At 56.1% G+C, this 12,954-nt stretch overlaps 1 protein-coding gene across 13 annotated transcripts in view; it reads left to right on the top strand.

Annotated features, from left to right (window-relative positions):
• The window catches only part of Cux2 (cut like homeobox 2), a 191,166-nt gene that overhangs the window by 172,546 nt on the left and 5,666 nt on the right, over positions 1 to 12,954 (top strand). For 10 of the 13 annotated variants that reach the window (XM_076922742.1, XM_076922734.1, XM_076922732.1 and 7 more), the window contains 9 exons: positions 374 to 422; positions 499 to 619; positions 1,445 to 2,089; positions 3,251 to 3,385; positions 7,033 to 7,790; positions 8,257 to 8,422; positions 9,629 to 9,898; positions 11,465 to 11,653; positions 12,670 to 12,943. In XM_076922742.1, the coding sequence (XP_076778857.1) occupies positions 374 to 422; positions 499 to 619; positions 1,445 to 2,089; positions 3,251 to 3,385; positions 7,033 to 7,790; positions 8,257 to 8,422; positions 9,629 to 9,898; positions 11,465 to 11,653; positions 12,670 to 12,943 (2,607 nt within the window). The remainder of the gene's footprint in view (positions 1 to 373; positions 423 to 498; positions 620 to 1,444; positions 2,090 to 3,250; positions 3,386 to 7,032; positions 7,791 to 8,256; positions 8,423 to 9,628; positions 9,899 to 11,464; positions 11,654 to 12,669; positions 12,944 to 12,954) is intronic. The other 3 variants (XM_076922739.1, XM_076922737.1, XM_076922738.1) reach the window with 3 other exon arrangements.

Here is a 12,954-nt window from a genome sequence, read left to right as displayed (position 1 = left end):
CCTGGCTGTCCTGGAACTCACTCTGTAGACCAGGCTGGCCTCGAACTCAGAAATCTGCCTGCCTCTGCCTCCCAAGTGCTGGGATTAAAGGCGTGTATCACCACCGCCCTGCTTGGTGCATGCCTTTAATCCCAGCAGGGAAGCAGAGGCAGGTGGAGTTCTACAGAGAGAGTTCTAGGATAGCCAGGGCTATACAGAAAAACCCTGTCTTGGTGGGGGGTGGGAAAAAAGGCAAGTATGCTATAAGCCCACAGACCCAAGATCACCTGGGAAGAATCCGACCGAAGCAGGGAAGGCCTAGGCAGCACCCCACTTGGGTCCTCTCCCCCTGTTGGGGCCTGCTGACCTCAGGCCCCTCTGTTTTCTCTGGCAGCATCCTGAGAGCTATGAAGCTGGCCTCCAGCACCTGCAGCCTCCCACAGGTACATATACCTGCCGCCATCTCTGTCCCCCAAAGCTGGCTGGCCCCTGAGCCTGCACCTAACCATACTGTCTCAGCCTTGCTTCTCCTCCCCTCAGGCGCTGGCCAAGCCTGAGGATCCTCTGCTCATAGCCAAGGATGCCTTCTTCCCCTCACAGAAGTTCCTCCTGGAAAAGTCTGCGCTGCTGACCAGCTCTGGTAGGGGGATGAGAAACACCCTGAGGGGACACTTGGGCTGAGGGCTGGGCAGGTGTGCCCCTGGACTTCTTCATGCCCCAGGGTCACTGCAATCCACGAGGCAGAAGAATCCAGAGCAGGGATGTGGGCTGAGCACCCGCTGGGTGATACTTCCCATGTTCGGGGTCACAGACAGAGACCCAAGGTTCCCAGTGGCTTCCCTGGACCCTGACTCTAGCTGGATAGTGGTGCTTTAATAAGGACTCAGGAGTCAGGAGGGGGAGGTGTCTATACCCCCCCTAGAAGCAAACCGCACCCCCTCCCCCCGGGCACGGCCCACAGCTTAAAATTGCCCTTCTTCTCACAAGTGGCTCAATGTGGCCTTGTAGCCTTGTGACCCTGGAGCCAAGAAGGCAGGCTCATTATTTGTCTCTTAAATGGAAAGTGCTGTGTGGCCTAAGGGAGTGGGCACGGTGGCATTAGACCCCTGGGGTGACTGTGAGTCCATTCCTGCTTGCTAGGATAATATCCTCAAGGGTCACAGATGGGTCCCACAAACTAGCATTTGAAGGGGGTCCGAGGAGGTGGGGTTCGAGAATATAGAGAGGCAACACCAAGCATGGGTGTTTATGGCCTCTGAGACCTACAGCCTTTGCCTCATCCTGTCCCCCCATTACCCCATATCCTGCCCCTGCTCTGTCTCTCTCTCTCCCCCTCTCCCCATGCTCTCTCTCTCCCTCTCTAATCATCTCTCTTGCCTCTGTGCATCCTTCCCCTCCGTTGCCATTGGCCTCTCTACACCTCTGTCTGTCTGTCTGTCTGTCTGTGCATCCCCCGGTGTTCTAGAGGAGGACCCCTCGGAGGATGACTCTATCAAAGGCTCACTGGGCACGGAGCCTTCCTACCCTCCTCAGCTTCCGCCTCCACCAGGCCCAGAAGACCCGCTGTCCCCAAGCCCTGCGCAGCCCCTGCTGGGCCCCAGCCTGGGTCCTGATGGGCCAAGGACTTTCTCGCTGTCCCCCTTCCCCAGCCTGGCATCGGGGGAAAGGTTAGCTGTGGACCCACTAATGTCCAAGCATATGATAGGCCCAGCTGCCTTCAAAGGGGAACCCGGCAACCTGATGGCATTCCCACCGGCCTTCTATGGCGGTGCCAAGCCTCCAATTGCTCCTGCCACCTCAGTGCCCGGCCCTGAGCCCACCGGGGCCCCGGAGCCTGTAGACGGGGCTGGGCCAGAGGAGGAACAGCTAGACACGGCTGAGATCGCCTTCCAGGTAAAGGAGCAGCTGCTCAAACACAACATCGGCCAGCGTGTGTTCGGCCACTACGTGCTGGGACTCTCGCAGGGCTCGGTGAGTGAGATCCTGGCACGGCCCAAGCCGTGGCGTAAGCTCACGGTGAAGGGCAAGGAGCCTTTCATCAAGATGAAGCAGTTCCTGTCGGATGAGCAGAACGTGCTGGCCCTGCGCACCATCCAGGTGAGGCAGCGAGGTGAGCCATGGAGAAGCCCCACCACCATCCAGAGCCGTAGGTGACCCGGGGTGGGTGAGCTACCACCCTGTGCCTTGGTTTCCCCGTTTCGAGGGAAAGACTCGTGACCTTGCTCCCTTCCGCACTGGGCCACCTCTCCCTCCCTCACTCTGCAGCCCTTTCTGGGCAGCTAAGCCCCGGCTCTGGGCCAGTTCCTCAGTTTCCCCCTGTCAGCCACTGGGGGAGAGGCTAAAAGGATCCAGAGTGGCCCTGGAATGGCTGAACTGCTTAAGAAGTGTCAGCTGTTACCATTATCATCCTGGTCCGTTACTGTTAAAACGCTAACCAGTGACCTAGCACGCACAGGGCCCCAGTTCCAGCCCCAGCCTCAAAGCCGGAGTCACTACAGCACCTACCATTTGTCACACACCCCCACCCCAGGACAATCTGGTCCATATCCTCCTGCCCACCTCCAGGGCCTGACCCCGCCCATGCAGACCCCACCCCCAGGGCCTGACCCCGCCCATGCAGACCCCACATCCAGGACCTGGCCCTGCCCCTGCAGACCCCACCCCCAGGGCCTGACCCCGCCCATGCAGACCCCACCTCCAGGGTCTGACCCCGCCCATGCAGACCCCACCTCCAGGGCCTGGCCCCATCCCCTGCAGACCCCACCTCCAGGGCCTGACCCCGCCCCTGCAGGCCCCACCTCCAGGGCCCGACCCCACCCATGCAGACCCTACCTCCAGGGCCTGACCCCGCCCATGCAGACCCCACCTCCAGGGCCTGACCCCGCCCATGCAGACCCCACCCCCAGGGCCTGGCCCTGCCCCTGCAGGCCCCACCTCTAGGGCCTGATCCTGCCCCTGCAGACCCCACCTCCAGGGCCTGACCCTGCCCCTGCAGACCCCACCCCCAGGGCCTGGCCCTGCCCCTGCAGACCCCACCTCCAGGGCCTGACCCTGCCCCTGCAGACCCCACCTCCAGGGCCTGACCCCGCCCATGCAGGCCCCACCTCCAGGGCCTGACCCCGCCCATGCAGGCCCCACCTCCAGGGCCTGGCCCCATCCCCTGCAGACCCCACCTCCAGGGCCTGGCCCCATCCCCTGCAGACCCCACCTCCAGGGCCTGACCCCATCCCCTGCAGGCCCCACATCCAGGACCTGGCCCCGCCCCCTGCAGGTCCCACAGCCGCCACCTTCGTGCCTCCCCCAGGCAGCATCACCCCGAGAATCCGCACACCTGAGACGGGCTCGGATGACGCCATCAAGAGTATCCTGGAGCAGGCCAAGAAAGAGATTGAGTCTCAGAAGGGGGGTAAGTATGGCCTCAGCCCATGACCTCTGACCCTTGCCTGCATCACTTCTGTCATCTCAGAATGTTCCAAGGCCAGTTGTAACCTGCAGGGCCCCAGAAGGGCCTGCCTGGAGCACAAACACAGGTATGCAGCTGCACGGGTATCCCCCATGTCTCACTACTGCCCCCACCTCAACATCTCAGCTGTTCAGCAAGACATCCGGGCCCAGAGTCTTCATGCCCCTCCACACCTCTCCCTGGACTCTTCCAGTCCCAGCCCACTCCTGGACCCTGAGACTATCCCCTTACCCAGGACATCGAGCCAACTCTCACTCATGTTCTTATTCGTCACCTCCTCCAGGAAGCCCCCCCACTATCCTAGACGGGCTGGTATGCTTCCCGCTGTGACCTACAGTACAAGATAGCAGGACTGGCCATAAATCCTGGCTCAGCTGTTGATTAGCTGTGTGGCCTTCTGCTGATGACTTGGCCTCTCTGTGCTTCCCTCTTCCCGTCTTTAAGACAGGAATGATATTAGCTCTCCTTTCTGAAGGCCGTGGGAGGATCAGGCGAGGTCACCAGCCAGGGGTAGGTGCACAGAAGATTGTGGGCAGAGCCTTAGAGTCAAAGCCACCTTCTTTGTTGCGATCCTGCAGTCAGTGGCTCTGGCTTTGTGACTGTCCCTGCCCCTGGCTTGGGGGCTTCTATGGCCAGGCCCAAGGTGCACACTTACACCCTGCAGTGTAGACCTTGGCTGCCTAGAATCCTAGGATGCTGGGCTCAGGCCTCCCACCTCACTGCACGGTGTCTGCTGCCCCCTAGTGGTGGATCCATGCAGATGTTCCAGTTGCAAAGTCCCGTAAGGAAAATGTACCACTGAATGGTCTTCTGTGGAGATCCCGCTCTGTCCCTGGGAGAGGCCACAGGAGAGGGGACATGCCCAGCAGTTTACCTACCAGCTAATCCTCTGAACCATTCGTGATTTTTTTTTAAGACATGACTTCTCTGTATAGCTTCAGCTATCCTGGAACTTTCTCTGTAGACTAGACTGGCCTTGAACTCAGAGAGCTCTGCCTTACTCTTACTGGGACACCTTAGCCTCTCAATTGCTGGGATTAAAGTGTGCACCACCATCACTGCCAGCCTCCTACTGAATGCTAGTCAGGGGCTACAGATGTGGGTGAGACATAGTAGCAAGGCCTGGAATTCAATTATACAGAACCCTGGGTGCCTGATATTCACAGTGCTTCCCATCCCCACCCCCCAAGGCCAGAAGCAGACAGGGAAGTGTTAAAGTCAGCAGCGGGGCTGAAGGGAATGTTCACACTCAGTACTAAGCCACAAGGGAGGCCACTCCCCTACTCCCAACCCCATATGCTCCAAACATCTGGAAAGGCCAACACAGGGCACTAGGCATCCCCGAGGATGAAGGATGCATGGCTGACTGCCAGCTCCAGGTGTGTACTTGACAGAACCAAAGGAAATGTCCAAGGTGGGGCCAGGCAGGCATTTATAAAAACTGTTCATAACAATGATAGGCTAGTGGTGGTGCACGCCTTTACTCCCAGTGCTCAGAAGGCAGAAGCAGGTGGATCTCTAAGTTTGAGGCCAGCCTGGTCTAAAGAGGGAGTTCTAGGATAGCCAGAGCTACACAGAGAAGCCCTGTAGAAAGAAAGAAAGAAAGAAAGAAAGAAAGAAAGAAAGAAAGAAAGAAAACAAAAACAAAAACAAAAAAAAAAAAAAAAACAGCGACTGTCTGGAAACAACCTGAGTGTCTAGCAGTGGGGGTTGAGGGTTTCGGTAAAGAAGCAGGTGTGACCCCCTCACTGACCCATGTAGCCCTAAACTTGGAGTTTGCTTTAGTTTGGTTGTCTTTTGTGATGTTGGGGTTGAGTCCAGCGCCTCCCAAGTTCCAGGCTCAACCCCCGAGCTCCATTCCCCAGTCCTTAATAAAAACAGCTTGTATTTTGAGACACAAACTCACAGGCTGAGCAGGCTGGCCTTGAACTCCTGCTTTAGCCTTCTGAGTGGCTGAGGTGACAGGCAGGCTTATCCCCAGGCCCAACTGGCAGAGGGGAATCTCAATTTGAGGTGAAATTACAGGATGTGAAATTAACAAATATATCTGGTACACACAGACCAGCAGAGGACATCGGATGGCCCGAGTCAGTCTGAAGCAGGGTTTTTTACTGATCCTGGGCCTGGGCTGGCTCTAATAATTCTTGTTATATCACTGTTCCAGAGTATTCTCACCCTCCTAAAGAGACAAGCCTATCTCGATAAGCAGCCACTCCCCAGTTCAGCTTCCCCAGCCTGTTGCTGGACTTTGAAGTCATGTGACCAACACTTCCTGGGTTATCATCCTTCTCGCTCCTTCCTGTTTTAAATGTTTTCCTAGGTTCCAGCTTGGATCCATGCTGGGTTTCTTTTCATGACTCAATAATAGTCTATTGCTCTTAGTTTGAAAACAAAAAACAAAAACAAACAAACAGACAAAAAACCGTTATTCTAATGGCTGTGTGGTGGTCCCCAGGCTGGAGGCTGCACAGGAGTATCATGGAGGAAGGTCATGGTGACCTGCCTGGCTCAGTAGTCAGAGAACACTGCTTAGAAGGCAGAGAGAGGCAGCCCCTAGTCACACCCTGATCACTTGCTGTCCTGAGACACGACCTGGGTTTGTGACATTCTCTCTACTTACTTCTTATGTGAACTTATCTGTATTCCTTCTCTTATTCATAGAACCATCTGAGCCCCTGGCAGCTATGGCCAAGAATCTTTGTGCCTCTGACCTGACACTCCATCCCTACCTCTCCCCTCTCAGAAATACTGTCAACCTGGTTTTTCCTATCAGTCCATTGATAAGGTTTTCCCTTGCATCCTGTTGTTTAATTAGCTTGCTTGGTAGCTTCTTGGAGCCCTGTTACACTTGGATCATCTTTTTTTTCCCCTGAGACGAGCTTTCTCTGTGTGGCCCTGACTGTCGTAGCTTACGGTGCTAAGATTCCTGCCTGGCTTTCCAAGGCGGCTCCAGTCTCACTGCCATAGCGTTAGTGTTAGTTCTATTCACAACATTATTGTTATTGTTGTTTGGTTGGTTTGGTTTGGTTTGGTTTGGTTTGGTTTGGTTTGGTTTGGTTTAGAGGCAGTTTTTCTCTGTGTAGGCCTGGCTATCCTAGACTCACTCTTTAGACCAGGCTGGCTCAAACTCCCAGAGACCCGTCTACCTCTGCCTCCTGATTGCTGAGATTAAAGGTGTGCCTGGCCTCATTTACCTCCTCCCCCCCCCGCCCCCCTTTGGACATTTGGTTTTTGGTATAGAGTTCGTGAGAGCATCTTTGAATTACTGCCTGTTTCTCCACTTTTGACTTTCACATGGTTGGCTCATAGCACGTATAAAAGGCATGCTTTTTGTGGTTTTGGTTTTGTTTTAATACTGTTTTCTCTCCTTGTTCACTTTCTCCACATATACTAAGATTTTTGCTATTGGCCTGATTTTTTTTAATGCCTGCCTAAATATTGCACCAGACAGACAGACAGACAGACAGACAGACCATGACTTAACTAGTCTTCCCATTGTTGAACACAGAGGTTGCCCCCACATTTAGATGGTATAAACAGATGTGTGTCCCAATGATGGGCCCTTGTCCACCCTATCAACCTTCCCACAGGTGAGTCCAAGAACTCCCCAGCCTCCGTGAGCATCCCCAACGGCACAGCCTCCTCCAGCACCTCGGAAGACGCCATCAAGAACATTCTGGAACAAGCCCGCCGCGAGATGCAAGCCCAGCAGCAGGCCCTGCTGGAGATGGAGTCGGGTCCCAGGGGCCGCTCAGTGCCTCCCTCTCCTCCGGAGCGGCCCTCACCAGCCACCGTGAGCCAGAATGGGGCCCTGGCCTGCGTGAAGCAGGAAGATAGTGGCGGCAGCAGTGCGCAGGCGCCGCTTGCTGTCCTGTCCCCCGCTGCATTTGTTCAGCGGATCATCCGCAAGGTGAAGTCGGAGATCGGCGATGCCGGCTACTTTGACCACCACTGGGCATCAGACCGTGGTCTGCTCAGCCGTCCCTATGCCTCCGTGTCGCCCTCCCTCTCCTCCTCCTCCGGCTACTCGGGACAGCCCAATGGGCGAGCCTGGCCCCGTGGGGACGAGGCAACCATCGCCCCTGAGGACGAAGCAGCCATGGGCGAGGACGAGGCCCCCAGGGTGGGAGAGCTCAAGGCTGAGGCCGGAGTCCCGGAGGTGGGCAGCGGGCGACTGCCCTACTACCCAGCGTACGTGCCCCGCACACTCAAGCCCACTGTGCCGCCCCTGACACCCGAACAGTATGAACTGTACATGTACCGAGAGGTAGACACGCTGGAGCTGACCCGCCAGGTCAAGGAGAAGCTAGCCAAGAACGGCATCTGCCAGCGCATCTTTGGGGAGAAGGTGTGGATCAGGGGGGACCCAGAAGCAAGGCCCAGTGAGACCTTAGCCCTAAGACCTATAGACTGGAGGGTGACCCAGGTAGGAAGCCACTCCTCTGGAGCCCAATCAAATGTTTATCCTGGGTCTAGCCATCCCTGGACACTGAGCCAGTTAACAGCCAGTCCCCTGCCCTTTACAGCCCTCTGTCGCGCTCATGGTCCAGCCCCTGAAGGGTAAGGATTCAGCCCAGCCCATTCCTTAATGTCCCCAGCCAGGGCTAGAACATTTAAACTAGACCTGGAAGAAGAGACTTAAGCGTAAGGTTCAGGGTAGCATCCTGGAGGAGACCATGGGATGCCCTTAAGGTTCAGGTGGGAATTCTATACGTAGGTTAGTGCTGAGGATGAAGAGAGAACGGGTTCTGAAGGGCCTGGGAGAGGCCAGGAAGGTCACATATGGCATTTGCTGACCTGCCTTCCACCTGCAGGTCCTGGGACTGTCTCAGGGCAGCGTGAGTGACATGCTATCACGGCCAAAGCCATGGAGCAAGCTGACACAGAAGGGCCGGGAGCCTTTCATCCGTATGCAGTTGTGGCTATCAGACCAGCTGGGCCAGGGCCAGGCCCCAACCCAGCAGCCCAGCGCTAGCCAAGGTGAGTGAGGGCACAGGGCCTAGGCTACACCCCAAGTCGGTGGGCTTGCGGGCCCACCTCTGCCCTCTCTCCATCCCAAATACCATTCAGCTGCCATTACCTGGACTGGGGTCCCTGACCCATGCCCCCTTTTCCGTCCTCTGTTCCCCCTGGAAGGAAGTTTCCACCCAACAGATATACAAAAGGCCCGAGCCCAGGCGGTTAGAACAGGTAGGACAAACGCAGTCAGCGGACCCCTGTGCCTCAACAGATCAAACTCGCCAGCTCCCTAGAGACTCCATGCTGTTCTTCAGAATCTTTCTTAGTGCAGACCTGGGCCAGTCATTTCTTCATAGGTGAGGTCATGGGCAGGGTGGGGCTTGAACTTTGCAGGGCTGGAAACAGGCTCAGAGAGTTACCTGAAGTCACAGAGCCCATATGGAGAGCTGCTGGGGTCCTGTGGGTAGTGTTTATTTCAGAAAATGTGGCTTCAGGAAGGATGGCCCACCTGCCCCAGAGACCACAAAGAGGCAACCATTCTAACCAAGGGTCGGTAACCCAGTCTGTAAAATGGGTTTGCAGATCGGGTATGGGCGAAGCCATACCTTAAGTTACAGAAATGAGCCAGCAAGGTTGCAAACCAGGACAGAGTGTCGGGTGACAGAATTGCAGGTCCCACCTTAGCAACAGGACAGGAGCTCCCCTTCAATCTGTGGCTACAAAACAGGGATAGGCTGTTGGTAAACAGGCAGAAGGCAGACTGCAGACACAGACAGACAGACAGGCAGGCAAAACAAATGGCAGACAAACATCTGGCAGAGGCCAATAGGCAAAAGAGGTGACAGACAGGTAGGCTAGACAGGAGGCCAGAGAGGCCTGGGACAGGTGACAGGCAGGAGACAGGCCAGACAGGTGGTAGACAGGCAAGCAGCACTCTGGGGGCAGAAGTAGGAGGACTGTAAGTTCAAAGCCAGTTTTTGAGGCCCATATCTCAGAATGAAAGTTTTGAAAGAAGTTGAACTGTTGTTATTCAGTGGTAGAGCGTTTTCCTGGGAGAGCACGGATCTGGCTCAACTCCCAAACCCACAGAAAAAGGAAGGACTATGTTACCATGAAGATCCTGGGGTGCACTGTGATGGCTACAGGTGCCTTGGTACCAGTCTCAGCTCTGACAAGCCATCCTGCCCAGCCACACTCAGTGACAGCTCCACTGTCTCTCACCTGCAGCCAGTCCCATGGAGCCAGCATCCTCCCCATCACCTCCTCCAAGCCCCACGGAGCCTGAAAAGACTTCCCAGGAGCCTCTGGGCCTGTCGCTGGAAAGCAGCAAGGAGAACCAGCAGCCTGAGGGCCGGGCCAGCTCCTCCCTGGGTGGAAAGCCCTTCTCAAGCAGCCAGGCCACGGGGGGCATCCAGGAGATGGTGGCCATGTCCCCAGAGCTGGACACATACTCCATCACTAAGAGAGTCAAGGAAGTCCTCACAGACAACAACCTAGGTACGTGGTGGGTCTGGAGTGCTGCCTGCAGCCCTAGGCTAGCTCTTCCCAGCTTTGAGCACAGAGCCCCTGGGACTTCCCAGTGACCTCAGGGACAGCCTGGAGGTGCCAGTCAGCCCTGAGCATGCAGGACTACGTGTTAGGCACGTGACTCTGACCAGGAACCCCTGCCGAGGGATGAAAGGCAGGTAACACAGCCTGGCTCTCAAAACTGCCCTGCAGGGGGCCTGAAGAAGCCTCAGTCACTTCCGCAATGCTGTTCCTTCCTGACAAGTGCTGCACTTTTGGGGAGCCAGGGAGCAGGGTGGCATGTTCCTTCACTGTTTTGTACATTCCTCTGAGTCACAAATGCATGCCAGCTCCGCCCCCAACCAGGTGCCTGCAAACCCAATAACTGTCACTGTGATTTCTATTATGAGAGGAACAATGTTGTCTAAAAATACCGGACAGGAGCTGGGGCACTGTGCTCATGCAGTAATCCTAACACTCAGAAAGCTGAGGCAGGAGGATTGCCACAGTTCGAAGCCTGCCTAGACTACGGCATAAGATCTTTTCTCAATAAGATAGACTTGGCAAACGGCTTCAGTTTGAATGCCCAGCAATATTAAAAGCCAGGCATGGAGGCTGGAAAGATACTTCAGTGGTTAGGGGCACTGCCCGCTCTTCCAGAGGACCCGGGTTCAAATCCCAGCACCCACATGGCTAGCTCATACCCATCTCTAACTCTAGTTCCTGGGTATCTGATGCCCTCATCTGATCTAGTAGGGTACCAGGCCTGCACATGGTGTCCTGACAGGCAGAACACCAAAACACACGTGGAAAAAATACAAAACACATATGGGGCATGATGGTCCGTATCTGTAACTCAGTGTTTAGAAGTGGGGAAGAGACAGGCAGGTCCCTGGCAACCGGGAAATGGTAAGCTCCAGGTCTAGTGAGATCCCCCGTCTCGAAAACTGAAGTTTAGAGAGTAATCGAGGAAGACAGGGGAGGTTGACCTCTGGTCCACACCACATGCTGGAGCCAGGTGTATCTCTGTGATCACCGCCCTTGAGAGCCTGGGGCAAGAGGACCACAAGCTTGGGGCTAGTCTCGGCTACAAGTGAGATTCTTCTCAGAACACACAAATCAGAAGCTAAAGAGGAGCAGAGGGGTAGCAGATACCCAGCATGCCTGGGATGCTTGGGTACCCTGACACCCTCACCACCAAAGAGTCAAGAGCCCTCCCGGGGCCATTGGTCAGGTGTCCTGCTAGTCTGATCTTGAGGGGACAGATTACAGGATCATACGTCAGACGTGTTTGAAATTCAGACTGAATCTACTAGGGTAGCCTTGGGTGTTGGGGGGCGGGATACAACAGGACGGGGTATCTGCTGGGAGTTTGCTGGGATGCTCCCCTGGGAATGAAGAGAGAGCAGTTTCTCTGTTCCTGTCCAGTTCCGACCCTCCCCAGTCTCTTGTGCAGACAGAGTCCTGGGCCTACTTCCCTGGCCCACTCCTCTGACTCTCCTGAGAGTGGGTCTCTGCTGGGCCTGGGGTGACAGTTGCCTTCTGCCCTGTCCCCAGGGCAGCGGTTGTTTGGTGAGAGCATCCTGGGGCTGACACAGGGCTCCGTGTCAGACCTGTTGTCGAGGCCCAAGCCCTGGCACAAGCTGAGCTTGAAGGGAAGGGAGCCCTTCGTGCGGATGCAGCTGTGGCTCAGTGACCCCCACAACGTGGAAAAGCTGCGAGACATGAAGAAGCTGGAGAAGAAAGGTGAGGACCAGGCTGGGGTGTCCCAGCCACGCTCAGGGTGTGCCAGACCCCCAGCTGACAGCAGTCTAAATGCCCACATCTCTCACTCACATCACAAAGGGCTCTCGTGCCCTTCACACAGCCTCGCCAACCTTGGCAGCACACCGCCCCAGCTCCCTCTCAGGCTTCCCTCTCTCTTCAAGATGAACTGACTGTTTACCCAGCATCTGCAGTAGAGAGCAGGCCCACCAGGCAAGAGACCAGACTCCCAGTAGTTCCTTCCAGGGCATGGTCCCCAAGGGCTGGTGAAGTGTTCATTCCCCAGCACTGCCTAAAATAGGCCTGGTAACGCACACCCGTGATCCCAGGACCACCCAGGAGGCAGAGGCAGGAAGATTAGAAGTTTGACATCACCCCAGGCTACACAGTGAGTTCAAGGCCAGCTTGGGCTGTGTGAGACCCCGTGTCAAACAAATCAAAACCAGATGCACCTCACGTGACCTAAAGAGTCCCGCTAGACCCCACTCCTTAAAGGCCCCAACTCCTCCCAGTAGCCCTCAGCTGGGACTAAGCCTTCAACTGGGGCCTCCAAAGAACCTTCTAGATCTAAACCACAGCAGACCTCCATATTTTGTTACTGTGAAGATAACCATGCATCCTACAGTGAGTGATTTTGTTCAAATTAGCCCCTCACACAGCAAACTGTTCTGAAACTTAGTGGCCGCTCTGCTAGTCTTGGTGGCCACAGAGTGTCCCAGTTTGAGAGCCCCCTGCCTACAGACACCCTTCATAGTTTCTGTAATGGCTGTGCTCAAGAAACCCCTGACCTCAGCAGGCCTGCCAGGCAATAGGGTTCAAGCAGTGGACAAGCCGCTATCTCTGGAGCCAGGGGAGCAGGGCCAGAAGGAATGGGAGTGGGGCAGAGAAGGCTCTGAAGGCTAGCTGGCCACTGTCCCTGCTGTTCTAGCCATCTGTGGCAAGCAAGTGGGCCCGTGGGATGGCGATGGCCCCTCAGTCTCCCCCCTCCCTCTCCCCAGCCTATCTGAAGCGTCGCTATGGGCTCATGAGCACAGGCTCGGACAGCGAGTCACCCGCTGCGCACTCTGAGTGCCCCAGCCCCTGTCTACAGCCACAGGAGCTGAGCCTCATGCAGGCCAAGAAGCCACGTGTGGTGCTGGCACCTGCCGAGAAGGAGGCTCTGCGGAAGGCCTACCAGCTAGAGCCCTACCCGTCACAGCAGACCATAGAGCTGCTCTCCTTCCAGCTCAACCTCAAGACGAACACCGTCATCAACTGGTTTCACAACTACAGGTAGCCTGCCA

The sequence above is a fragment of the Arvicanthis niloticus genome, chromosome 24 (genome assembly GCF_011762505.2).
Source record: "Arvicanthis niloticus isolate mArvNil1 chromosome 24, mArvNil1.pat.X, whole genome shotgun sequence".
NCBI classification, from domain to species: Eukaryota; Metazoa; Chordata; class Mammalia; order Rodentia; family Muridae; genus Arvicanthis; species Arvicanthis niloticus.
The sequence above is the reverse complement of the archived record's forward strand: the minus strand, read 5'-3'. Positions and strand labels throughout refer to the sequence as shown.